We start from the raw sequence: 14000 nt of genomic DNA, 5'->3' as shown, positions 1-14000 counted from the left end.
TCCGCGGTCAAAGCCGTAGTTACAACTAACAGCAGAAAGAGGGCGCCTCATACCATTCGGTTCTGATAAACGCAACCAAGTACCCCTGACTGCAGTGTGCAGTTCGGGGCGGGGTTCACGTTTGAACCCGCCCATCTTTTTTTTGTCCATCTGAGGATGGACAGTCACACACTAAATAAAGATCATAAGAAATATTATATAAAGTGGCAACAGCCAGGTGAGCGGAGTGGAGCTGATGGAAATCTCTGAGCACTACAAATTCGCTTCATTCATTTTCTTTGTCATAATTCAAACAAAATCCATAAATTGTGTGATTATGTATGGTGAGTATTCATAATAGAATTTTCATCTCATTAAAAATATATCCAAGCCATATAGCATTTTAATGAAGGCTAGTTTGTTTTTAATAACAATATGAAAGGATGAGGGAAGTAACCATAATTTCACATAGTCTACTTATCTATCTATCAGTCTTTTAGCCAAAATGTATACACTCAAATAAGTATCCCTATGTTATTAGCTTATTATTCATTGTATGCAATAACAAAACAGTAAAACATTTCCAGTACACTATCGGCTGCCAAGAAAATCAGATGCTCACCATTGTAAACAACATTTTGCTTATAGAATGTATAAAATAAAACAGTAAATTTACTTGATTGGAAAAAAGCCATATCAGCATGCAGCCAAAAAGGAACAAAAAATATATTTTTCAATGGGCTACATGAAGCCTAATGAAACTGCAAATCACATGCTTTCAAATATTAAGAGCTCAGCATTTAACTAGTCTATACAGTTCGCATATTTGCTGTAAAAACGAAAAATAAAAAATGAAAATATATAATGACGTTATGCTGTCTATAGTAACTTGGAATTCACTTGTAGAGACACAAGTTTGGCCAGAGTCGGTGTCATCGGTTGCTATCTGCCCTCCATGCAAGGCATCTACCATACACAATGCCTGAGGAAAGCACGGAACATCATCAAAGACTACAGCCACCCAGCCTATGGTCAGTTCACACTGCTGCCGTATGGTAGATGCTATCGGAGCATCAGGGCAAGCTCTTCCAGACTCACAAACAGTTTATGTCGGACCACGTACGCGAAGCCAGCCTAGAAGAGTAAATGTCTCTTACTGACTGAGTGACTGACTGACTATGCCTTGTTAAATAGCATAGTGGTGAGAGACGCAGACTTCAGAACAACATATCCTTCTCGTCACAGTCAAAACACATTATGCCTTAGGAGTTTTTCAGGATAGACAAAAACGTCGCTGGCTACATGATTCTCTTGTCTTTTCATTTGACAAAAAAGTCAGTTATCCTCATCTATTTTGATAGATACTGTGTCAATGTAATTCATAGATGGCTAATTAACTGTTAAAACGGCCAGTGGCAAAAGCCCTACAGTTTATAGATGCTATTTGGGGTGGAGGTAAAGTTGATAAGAAACATTACTCAGTTTAACACAATACTTAATGATGTCTAGCGACATAATCAAACTTGGCGTGTTGTTAATGCGTGACAAAATGATGTTATCTTGAAACACTATACCAACTCATAGCAGATGTATAGCTCGGTGGTGTCGTAGTTTTGATAGAAAGTTTCAGATTTTTGCAATTTTCCAAAGATGAAAATAAGCAACTCTTGAGATATATTTTATATATTCATCAAAGGAGAGGTCAGTGTTGAGCATAACGCTGAGGTTGGGTCCTAAAATGAGCATTTCAGTTTACTTGAATTTAAAAGCAAGAAGTTCTCTGTCATCCACTTCCTAATATCTGAAACGCATGTTTCCAAAGTAGCTAATTTTGGGGCTTCTCCATGCTTTATCGAAATACATAACTGTGTGTCATCAGCATAACAGTGAAAATTGACATTGTCATTCCGGATTGCGTCACCCAGAGGCAGCATATACAGTGGGGAGAACAAGCATTTGATACACTGCCGATTTTGCAGGTTTTCTCACTTACAAACCATGTAGAAGTCTGTAATTGAATCTAAAACAAAAATCCAGAAAATCACATTATATGACTTTTAAGTAATTCATTTGCATTAATATTAATTTTAATGCAAAAGTTTACATATTGAACTCAGGCTTTTGCATTCAGGTGTAATGTTATGACCTAAAAATAACAAAAAACAAATTGCAATTTGTTCAGACTGGCCTTGTGTCCTTTGTAACAGTAAATTGTAACAGTAACTCATTCTCACATGAGTCTTTGTCGGGGGAACAGACAAGGAGATTATCAACATGTTGGACAAAGATGGGAGGGAACCAGGAAATCTTAGACTTGCTCCAGGATTGACTGCTTGGAGCAAGTCTAAGATTAAATCTAGGCTAAAAACCTTTGTTTTCTTTTACCTTTTATTTTAATAATCTTTTAGACCTCTTAAATGTGATGTTTTAGTTTTATGCCTAGTCTTTTGTGTTACATTTATTTCTATTTTGCCTGATGTTTTTATTTTCTTTAGACTGCCACCAGGAGGAAGCAGTCTTTATGAAGGAAGACCAGAGAAGGGTGGACGAGGAAGCTGCAGACTGTCACCAGGAGGTGGCAGTGCAGGACGGTCAGGCATCAGAGAAGAGGAAGAGTTATAAGCCTGGCCCTTGGTGGCTAACCAGCATTTTCACCACACAACGTGTGTCCCAAAACGTGTTTTTGCCTTGTCATTATGGGGTATTGTGTAAATAATGGCAAAATATGAATATACTCAGTTCTAAATACATTTTAAAACAACAAAATGAGTAGAAAGTGAAACTGTAACTCAATCAAGTGAAAGGGATAATTAGGTATCAGCTGCTTGAGTATTTTGTTTAATGCTAGGCCTGGTTTAGGTCAGCCCTCCCAAGTATATATCTGAGTACCTTGGTTAATTAGTGATTTTTTCCCCACTATGAATCTGAATATTCAGCTTAGTTCAAGATGCATAATGCAACAATCAAAATAATTTCCTTCAGGAAGAAAGTTGTATATTTATTAATTAATTCTGTTCATTTATAATTAATACCTCATATGGTGATCTATATAGCTTATCCATCTGTACATATGCATCACGTCATTAGTGGTACTTTAACTTATTGACCTCTTGGTTATGTAATTATACATAATGTTGTTTTGATTCTTTGATTTGGTTTTATCCTATTTATGTATTCAAGGGTGTTGACTTGCAGGTGTTCTGTCTTAGGCCATGTTGGAAATAAAAGTGGTCCTCCATTCTCCTCACCTGGTTAAATAAACGTTAAAGAGCAGATAAGTCTTGCGTAGCGTGATTTCCCCCAAAACATGCGCAGATTCTCCTTGCATAGCTGAGAGTTCCACGAACAGTTCCCTCTTGTTAAGTTTGGAGTGGGCTGGGTAACATGACTGTAATGCAAACATCTTAGGAATCAGAGACAGAGAGTGCTTGTGTCACAACATTCAGTTCAATGTTACATCTGTTGTATGTTACGTATCTACAAAGCATTATGTTATGTAAGTTTTTATTTCCTTCATTAAAAACCAAAGGGCAGGGGTATATGTAATGTGATAAATGTGGTCTGGTTTCATAACCTCCAGGGTAGATAAGACCCAGCCATAAACTCAAGTCACTGTTTATAAAACAAGCAAATCCCCCTCTTGCTGAGACATCGCACCTGTTACTGTAAACCTTACTATTGCTACAGTCCTGGAAGAGAAGGTATGGATCTACTTCTGATTCTTAGCCAGTGATCATCAACTACTTGCTATAGATTTAGCTGATGCTGTTGGCATCTGCCAGCAGAATAAAACCTGAAAGAACCTGAGATTTAAATTTACCATTCCAAGTTTGTAATGTCCCTTGTCTATTACAGCTGATCACCATGGGAGGTCATGATCCTGGCCGCATGGCTGTCATCTTGCTGTCTGTTCTGTTATTTTTAGTTATCATCGTGTTCAATGCCTTGGCCAGCACTGGAGTGTGTAAGTTATTTATTTATTCATATGCATATATACAAAATCATTAAGCAACTGAATAGTTTTAGTGGGATAAAGGGCTATTCATCTGACAAAGAGTTTCTGTGTTGTGGTGTGTTTCCTTAAGACCCGTTCCTGGAGTCCACAGCCAATGTGTCGGCCATGTTTGACACTCAGATCACCCCATCAGGATGGACCTTCTCAATCTGGGGAGTCATCTATAGCTGGCTCTCTGCCATGCTGTGCTACATCCTCTCCGGACTCTGCAGAAAGTAGGAACATTCAAACACATAGCTGTATGCACTGGATGATTCATATTTCAATCAGAAACATTATTCAAATGTTGTTTTTAAAAGTAGTGCCTGGCTTGGATTGTAATGAAGGCTTCTGTTGAACCGCATCATGCTGTAACTTTGTGTCAGGAATGCGTATGGGTGGATGTACTGCAGGCCCTCTGTTCTGCCTTATGGCTTCTACGTGTCCTGGCTCCTCAACATGGTTTTCAATGTTACCTGGCTTTTCCTGTGGGACCGTGCACTGGGGAACACCATGTAAGAGACTGTTGAGTGAATAATGTAAATCAGCTTCTCTAACTGTTTCAGGGTCCAAGAATGTTCTTTGGTTTTGTTTTTTAGCTGAAACCTTGTTGGTGCTAGAATGCTTCTCAGAGGGTTCAAGATATCTATGTAGGGTTTTGCCAAGAACATTTATGTAATCTAAAGGTTCTTACTATAACCCTCTAGGAATGATTTCACCAGCCTTATTAGCCTTTATATGAATCTTTTTGTTCTGAGACCTACACTTAGTTCCCAGGGTAGGGAACATTTTATACTGACACAACTTCAGTCAACTAAAGCTAAAGGAATAATAATTGTAATAATAATTTAAAAGATTGGTTTGTTTAGAATGCAATATTTCTATTTATCTTTGTGTAGCATACAATTAATGTACATATAAAACACAGATGTTAAACACAACAATTATGTAAAAGACTGTGCAATAGAACATGCAGTATATTTATAACACTTTTTGCATTCCAAAGACTTGCTGAACATGCAACGGAATTTACAGTTCTAGAGATGTTTTAGTAGATCATACAGATACAACTGTAATAACAATTCAGTTAAGAAATGAGGTGTGACACTTTCAGTGTAAGTTGTTATCGCTTCCACACCTAAACACTCTACAATCTTTCAAGGCCAATGACAGCAAGACCATTGGAAGCCTCGCCTTCCAAGTGATATAATCACGGCAGGGGCAAGCCAGCACTATTAGGCAATTGCTGCTTTCCTACAATCCAATGGGAAAGCCACTGCTTTGACAGCAACCCACCCCAAGCTACTTTGCCAAAAGAGAGCTGATCACACGTTAATGTGCAGTGTTAACACTGGGGAACCTTCAGGGCCTTCTATTTTCCCTAAGTTATTGACAGGTTTCTGGGCCTTCAAGGATCCATACAAATATACATATTTTTAAAAAATATTATCATTTTGATGCAATATGCATTGTTGAAGGCCCAGAAACCTGTCAATAACTTAGGGAAAATAGCTAGCATTAGCCTTGATTTTACACACTTCTTGAGTTTCAAAAATTGTACATCAAAGGTTAGCGAAAAGTGTTTTCACAGACACCCAGCCTGAAACTCCACAGAGTAACAACAACAGAGTTGATCAAGAGGATGCTGTAAATCATTATCTGGTTTCACTTGCTGTTGTCTTAGAAAGTAATTGTAATGATTGGCAGATGGAGTCAGTGTGAACCCAAGTGCAGAGCGCAGACAATATTTATAAATGGCAAGGCAGAGACACAAAGCAAGGAGCAGGCATGATCGGAATTGTAATACAGGCAGGGAGCGTCCAAACACAGGTAATCCAGCAGCAAGGCAAAGGTAACAAAAGGGGCAGGCAGAACATCGAAGTCTAAGCAAAGCAGGCAAAAAGGTCACAAATCAGAGTAAGTCAAAACAAGTAGGCAGTAATAATAATAATAATACATTTTATTTTTAGAGCGCTTTTCTTGGACTCAAAGTCACTTTACAATGCAGATAGATAAAAACAGAACAAAACAAAACAAAACAAACAAAACAGAACAAGATTAGACACAGGTGAGAAGGGAGGGGGGCTACGGGTAGGCAGAGGTGAAGAGATGCGTCTTGAGGTGGGACTGGAAGATGGTGAGGGACTCAGAGGTGCGGATCTCTTGGGGGAGGGAGTTCCAGAGCCTGGGAGCCGCCCTGGAGAAGGCTCTGTCCCCAAAACTGCGGAGGTGGGATTTACGGATGGAGAGGAGACCAGCTGAGGAGGATCTGAGGGACCGTGAGGGTTGGTATGGGGAGAGGAGGTCAGTGAGGTATGAGGGGGCCAGATTGTGGAGGGCTTTGTAGGTGAGGACCAGGATTTTGTAGGTGATCCGGTGGGAGATAGGAAGCCAGTGAAGTTGTCTTAGGACTGGAGTGATGTGGTGCCAGGATTTGGAGCGGGTAATGAGTCGGGCTGCTGCGTTTTGGACCAGTTGAAGTCGGTTGATGTTGGTAGAGCTGATGCCGAGGAGGAGTGAGTTGCAGTAGTCCAGTCGGGAGGAGATGAAGGCGTGAATGAGTCTTTCAGCAGCGGGGGGTGTGAGAGAGGGTCAGTAACGCTTGGCATACAATGGAACTGGCAATACTTCACAGGGACAGAGAGAAAAAAAGGCAATATATACACTCACCTAAAGGATTATTAGGAACACCATACTAATACTGTGGTTGACCCCCTTTTGCCCTCAGAACTGCCTTAATTCTACATGGCATTGATTCAACTAGGTGCTGAAAGCATTCGTTAGAAATGTTGGCCCATATTGATAGGATAGCATCTTGCAGTTGTTGGAGATTTGTGGGATGCACATCCAGGGCACGAAGCTCCCGTTCCACCACATCCCAAAGATGCTCTATTGGGTTGAGATCTGGTGACTGTGGGGGCCATTTCAGTACAGTGAACTCATAAAGAGATGGACATGGTCAGAAATAATGCTCAGGTAGGCCGTGGTATTTAAACGATGCCCAATTGGCACTAAAGGGCCTAAAGTGTGCCAAGAAAACATCCCCCACACCACCACCAGCAGGAAATACTCGGCCTGTCTGGCACCAACAATCACGCCACGCTCAGAATTGCTTAAATCACCTTTCTTTCCCATTCTGACATTCAGTTTGGAGTTCAGGAGATTGTCTTGACAACCACACCCCTAAATGCATTGAAGCAACTGACCAGCCACTTGAAGCACTTCATGATGATGAGGTCAGTGCTACAGGGCTGTAGTCATCAGGCAGGTGATGGAAGGTTTCTACGTAGTCCACACCACATGCATTTGGGGTCAGAGCTGTGGTAGTTGGACTCCAACTTATCCCTGTAGTCTCCTTTGGCATCTCTGATGGCCTTCCGTAAGTCATTTGAAATCAGTGAGTTTTTTGTTTCAAAGCAGTCCTCTTTCCAGTGATGATAAATGCATGATGTCATCAAAAAAGCATTGATTTTCTTGCTCCAGAGATGTGTGGTTGTGCGCCGAAAGCAAATGAGTGATGCTTTAATTCTGTGATTTTTCTAAATTATTCAGTTTCTAATAATGTAAGTAGTTTTGTTTCCCAACTGAAGGCCTAGGTCCAATAGCTATGGTTCACCACTGAGAGTAGCACTTTAATGTGTTGTCTTCATTTTTACCATCCAATTGCGTTAATATGTTGTTTAAATAGATAAAGCCACATTGCTGTTATGTGTTAGTAATTAGTGTCACAGTGGTGTGTAGTGTTAGCTGATAGCAACCCAGTGTTTTTGTGTTAGTGGTGTATAAGTGGTGTAATGTAGTGTTAGAAGTTAGCTTTACTTTGATGTAATGTGTATTGTCGGCAGTTAGCGTTACAGTGCTGTAATGGGTATTGTAAGCAGTTAGCGTTACAGTGTTTTAATTTCTATTGTCAGCAGGGAGAATTACAGTGCTGTAATGTGTATAGTTAGCAGTTAGCATTATTGGACTGTAATTTGTGGTATTAGCAGTTAGCGTTATGGTTCTGTAATATGTAATGTTAGCACTTAGCATTCCAGTGCTGTAATGTCTAGTGTTAGTAGTTGGCGTTGCAGTGCTGTAATATGTTTTCTATTAAAGGCTGATGATTCCTGCTTTTGTGATTCTGTTCCTGGTTGCCCTGACCAACTACATGATGATTATCTACTCCTGCCATGCACTCCATACCTTCGGAGCCTGGCTGGACAAAAACCATAAAATGGATCTCTGGCTAATAAGGGTGTTAGTAAGTAGATATATGATTGTCAAACAGCACAACCTCAACATCACCACTGACGGTTTCCCAGTCCCTTTGTCAATTCAAGCGAAAAGCCTAAGTGTCAAACTGGATAGTTCCCTTTCATTTGAATAACACTTAATAACAACATACATTTTTTCACCTCCGCAGCATCTCCAGGCTCTCTGTCACACGCCAGCACTGAAACAGTCATACATGCCCTTGTCACATCTCGACTCGATTACTGAAACAGTCATACATGCCCTTGTCACATCTCGACTCGATCACTGAAACAGTCATACATGCCCTTGTCACTTCTCGACTCAATTACTGAAACACTTTAGTCACCAGTATTCCTCCCTGACCTCCTGCCTGGCTGTGTCCCCTCTCGTTCCCTCCACTCTGCCTCTGCTGGTCTTCTTGTCAACCCCCCCCCCCTTTCTGCCTATTAACTACGATGCTTGGGCTTTTACCTGCTCAGCACCTAGGCTCAGGAACACGTTTCTCGCACACATTTGACATGCAGACACAGCTAATTATTTAAAAAAAATTCTAAAGACACTCCTTTTCCAGAAAGCTTTAAACCTGCAGTTTAATTTTGTTTTGTGACTACTGAGTCACATTATGAGTTGCTGTGATGAAATTCACGCAAGTTGGAACAGCCTGTGATTTCAATTCTTCACTTAGATTTCTGGTGTGACTTTGAATCCAACCCTCAATCGGTTGGTGATTTTGGTTTCCATTGACCGTTGTTATGTAATTTTGTTCTCAACAAATTATTATACAAATTATTTTGTTCTCAACAAATTACACAATGTACTGTAAAGATTTTGTTCTTTAATCCATTTCCTTCATCCAGACCCGTTGTGTGATTTAAGTGTTCCATAAAAAATGTTGAGCAGTGTATGCATATAAAATATTTACTAATATATGTCCTATATAATACACTATTGTTTTAGGTCCAGAACGGCTTGTGTGTTTACTCAACATGGACTACTATAGCCAGCCTGATTAACTTCACCATAGTGATGAACTATAATGCTGATCTTACAGCCATGGATGCTGCCACAGTGTCTCTGTCCATCCTGACCGCTGAGGTCCTTGTATGGTAAGAAGAGACCAGATAGCATACAGAATACCGTAAGAAACCATACTAATGCTCATATTCTGTGCAGAGATAGTCTAAGTCAACAGTAATGAGTTCTGCAGACTGAAATGTGTGTGACACCTCTCCTCCCAGGTTCATCCTTGAGAACTTTGTGTTTGAGAAGCACATGCGCTACATCCTGACCATCTACCCTGTGGTGATCCTGGCTTTGTGTGGGAACATGACCAAGAACTATGACGAAGCAGCTCCCAGCCGAAACGCATACTTCACTGGTAAGAAACAGGACTAATGTATTTTAGTCAAAATAATATGAATAATATATTAGCGCTGTGTGATGGTAATTCCATCAATAGGAACTCTTAAAGGAGTAAGTACAGTGACATAATTAGCAGTTTATTTGCAAATAGAGAGACGCGTCAAAAGCTTACAGAATAATAATCTGAAGAATCTCTGAGGTAAATACATGAACACTCAGTATTTATTACAGTTAAAAGGGGTATGGTAAGATGCTGCCCAGCTATCCTATGTCACACAGCTTTTACCCAAAGGTTGGGCTGTCCCCCCACCTTATCCTTCCTGCCCTGTGTTTACTGTTGTGTTTACCTAAAGAGGCCAATTGCCCCTAATTCCCCCAAGGACCACATTCCTAAGGAACAAAGGACAGATACCCTTATTGGTTTAGGCAGATAAACAGATGGTCAAAGTACCTAATGATCCTCTGATATTATGCAGATGTGTGTCACAAACAAAGGCCAAAGTTACATACCAGGTAATAGAAAAGCAGACATTTCTCAAATGTTCATTAGTTAAAGAATTTCCATAACAGCTGTCAACCAACAAAATAATGAATTGCGTTAAGTAAATCGTATGTGTTAACTTTGACAGCCCTCTATTTGGGTACATTGTAAGAGAATCTGAATTCTAAAGAAGCCTTGCTCTACATGATGAAAGTTATGTTTGGTGTTAGCTGTTCTGTTAATATCATCTGTATGGTATCATAGCTGTTCTACTGGGTGTTGCCATTACTTTGTTCGTGGTGCGGGTCTGTCTGGTGGTCTGGAGGCACATCAAGGAGCCACTTTATAAAGACCAATGCCTTGCAGAAGCTGTGTCACCCATGGAGATCGCTGTGAAGAAGAATAAACTTTTTCTTTAGATTGATTGTGTAACATGTTTCCTACAGAGGGAGTGTACTGTACATCTATACAGGGATGTGAGCATACTGTATGTCTATAGATGGATGTGAGTGTACTGTAAATCTAAACTTTATCATCATGCTTTGTAATAGAATAAAAGAAATATACAGCATGTCATGCTATGTAACTGACAACGACTGACTTATTTTTTAAATGTTTTTTACATAATGTTTTTTTAAATGAAGCTTTTTCATTGATAAACAAACTTGCTTTATTATTTGCATATTGGGTTTTATCGTTTCAATGAATATAACCACATATAGCAGTTGTAAAATAAATGCCTGAGCAAAGTTCCTTTTTCCTGGGTAAATTGAAGTAATTTTTTCTGAGGTTCTCCCACACATGATTTGGAACATGTTAGGCACAAATCTGTAAATCTGTCCATGATTTGGAACATGTTAGGCACAAATCTGTAAATCTGTCCATGATTTGGAACATGTTAGGCACAAATCTGTAAATCTGTCCATGATATTTATATAAGTGACTACTTTCTGCTCAATGTCAAATGACCCTTACTAATAAAATGCAAAGCATTAGAACATTACAATAGAAGTCATTCACTTTTCTGTTTTACAAATCCCTGTACATTTCTAAGCCAGAGTGCCTTGAGGGCTTTGCCATGAACCCCAAACCAAATCCTTGACCCTACCCACCTGTTCAGCCTGCCCTCCATTGTTTGCTTGAGTTATTTAATAACTTGCATGTCTTTAAATCATAAACAATGCCTGTGTCATATGGTTAAGAACGCCGGTCCTTTCTTGGTGCCTTGGACACTGCATTGTCAGACACTCACCTCTACAACCTCAATGATTTTCTCCCCCTCAGCTTTAGCATACTTGTGTCAAAGGTATGTGTCAATGCGCTAATGATTGAGTGCGAGGACTGAGATACCAGTGTGTACAGTAAACAGTTATGGGAACTGTAATACATTGAGGACTAATACAAAATGGATGTAGACATGGCATAAATGTCCCCCTTGAAAGAGCCAAGTAAGACATTGATGCAATGATTATCTCACAAAGGGACTGACGGGTTCATCTTAGCATTGGAATGTGAGGATTGAGATACCGGGGTGTTGAAGTTCATGCAGTCCCCCTGGAGACAGCCGAGTTAGAACAATGTGTAACAAGCTGAATGTTTTAATTCTATTGCATTTTTTTATTTTAATTGTAAAGCACATTGAATTGCCGATATGTATGAATTGTGCTATATAAATAAACTTGCTTGCTAGCTAATGAAGGACTAAGTGAAAGGAGTTTATTTGGGATTTAAGGGTGGTCCTGTTTAGCATTTGGATTACTGAATAGTATTTGAATACATTTGAATAGTTAATTCAAATGTACTTGGTAGCATTTTCTATCATTTATCAATCTCCCATATGACAGTACACTCATTACACATATCACTGGCCCAGGCAGTTGCTTCAAGACCGCAACCATTGTTCCAGTGCCGAAGCAGTCGACTGCATCTAGCCTGACTGAGTTCTGACCTGTTGCACTCACCCCCACAATCATGAAGTGCTTTGAAAGACTAGTTCTGGCCCACCTTAAGTCCTGCCTCCCCCCAACTCTGGATCCCTACCAGTTTGCCTACCGGTCAGGTCTACAGAGGACCCCGATTTATAGTGGAGAAGGAGAACTTAGTGGGGAAGGAGAACTGACCCAATCCCCCAGCACAATAGTATAGCAGCGTAAGACCTTGGGACTGAGACAGGGGGGTCCAGCGACACTGTGACCCTATCAGGGGGAGGCCCCAGACAGGGCCCAACAGGCAGGAAATCAATCCACCCACATTGCCAGGCATCAACCAAAGGGACACCCACCAACCGCAACCACCCTGAATGAGGGCTGAGTATTGCCAGCAGAGTACAACCCAATTGTACAAGTGCGCAACAGAGAGACAACAAGCCAGTGACTCCGCCCCTGAATGGCATTGGAGGGAGGGCATCCCAGTGGCGACGAGAGCCCACCTGACAAAACAGCAAGGGTGGACAGTATCAAGCCTTCTGTTCACCTTCTCACCCCTTGTTAGGATTCTAGCATCTGTGTGCAGCACTAGAAGTAACGAAAGTCTAGAAGTAACAAAACATGGATTCGTTTTTCTGCATCAGTTTTTGATAGAAAGTTTCTGATTTTTGCAATGTTTCGAAGATTAAAATAAGCAACTCTATGTTCTTCAAAGGAGAGGTCAGGGTCAAGGGTACCGCCGATGTTTCTTAAATTTTTTTGGGATACGACGATACAGCCGTCGAGGTTCACAGTGAGATCTGCTAACAACGCTCTTCATTGCACATTCAGAATTGCCATTGTACTTGCGTTTTTACAGTTGTTACATACGTATGTCTGCCTCAGGGACCTCATTGCTGCAATCTCTGCATCCAAATTGCACATGCTACCTTCATGCACATTCAGAATGCCATTTGTACCCGCACAACTATCCATGCCACTTGTTACATTCACTATACCTAATACTAGTAAATGTTCTGCCCTCCTCTAGTTGCCTTATTGCACATTTATTATTGCCATTTGTACAGCATTTGCCATTGCTGCACATCTATACATTCCACTTGTAATATACATACAGTTCTGAAAAAAGATTAAGAGACCACTGCAAAATTATCAGTTTCTGGTTTTATTATTCATAGGTATGTGTTTGGGTAAAATTAACAGTTTTGTTTTATTCTATAAACTACTGACAACACTCCCAAATTTCAAATAAAAATATTGTCATTTAGAGGATTTATTTGTAGAAAATGGTCAAAAGAACCAAAAATGATGCATTGTTTTCAGACCTCAAATAATGCAAAGAAAATAAATTAATGTTTCAATAACAAAATACTAATGTTAAACTTAAGAGTTTAAAAATCTATATTTGTTGAAATAACCTTGATTTTTTATCACAGCATTCATGTGTCTTGGCATGCTCTCCACCAGTCTGTCACATTGCTGTTGGGTGAATATATGCCACTCCTGGCACAAGAATTCAAGTAGCTCGGCTTTGTTTGATGGCTTGTGACCATCCATCTTCCTCTTGATCAAAGTCCAGAGGATTTCAATGGGGTTCAGATCTGGAGATGGGGCAGGCAATGACAGGGTCTTGATCTAGCTGTCCTCCATCCACACCTTGATTTAACTAACTGTGTGGCATGGAGCATTGTCCTGCTGGAAAAACCAATTCTCAGAGTTGGGGAACATTGTCAGGGAGACTTGTAGAGGACGACAAGCCACAGTGTCTTGCACCCACTGTGAAATTTGGTGGAGGATCGGTGATGATCTGGGGATGCTTCAGCAAGGCTAGAATCGGGCAGATTTGTCTTTGTGAAGGACGCATGAATCAAGCCAAGTACAAGGTTATCCTGAAAGAACAGCTGCTTCCTTCTGCAATCTAACCATTAGATGATCAGGTGTTGGGCAAAGCTGAAAATTTGACTCGTCAGAGAAGATGACCTTACTCCATTCCGCTACGGTCCAATCCTTGTGGCCTTTTGCA

General features: G+C 40.3%; 1 protein-coding gene across 1 annotated transcript; it reads left to right on the top strand.

Annotated features, from left to right (window-relative positions):
• Positions 1–3421: 3421 nt before the first annotated feature.
• Positions 3422–11538, top strand: si:ch211-161h7.5. The gene is made up of 8 exons (XM_020041733.3): positions 3422–3680; positions 3835–3943; positions 4065–4209; positions 4360–4488; positions 8072–8216; positions 9167–9315; positions 9448–9587; positions 10317–11538. The coding sequence occupies exons 2-8, from the start codon at positions 3844–3846 to the stop codon at positions 10469–10471; spliced, it is 963 nt and encodes a 320-aa protein (XP_019897292.1). The 5' UTR covers positions 3422–3680; positions 3835–3843; the 3' UTR covers positions 10472–11538.
• The last annotated feature ends 2462 nt before the right edge of the window (positions 11539–14000 follow it).

The sequence above is a fragment of the Esox lucius genome, chromosome 21 (genome assembly GCF_011004845.1).
Source record: "Esox lucius isolate fEsoLuc1 chromosome 21, fEsoLuc1.pri, whole genome shotgun sequence".
NCBI classification, from domain to species: domain Eukaryota; kingdom Metazoa; phylum Chordata; class Actinopteri; order Esociformes; family Esocidae; genus Esox; species Esox lucius.
This window is presented reverse-complemented; position numbering and strand designations above follow the sequence as displayed.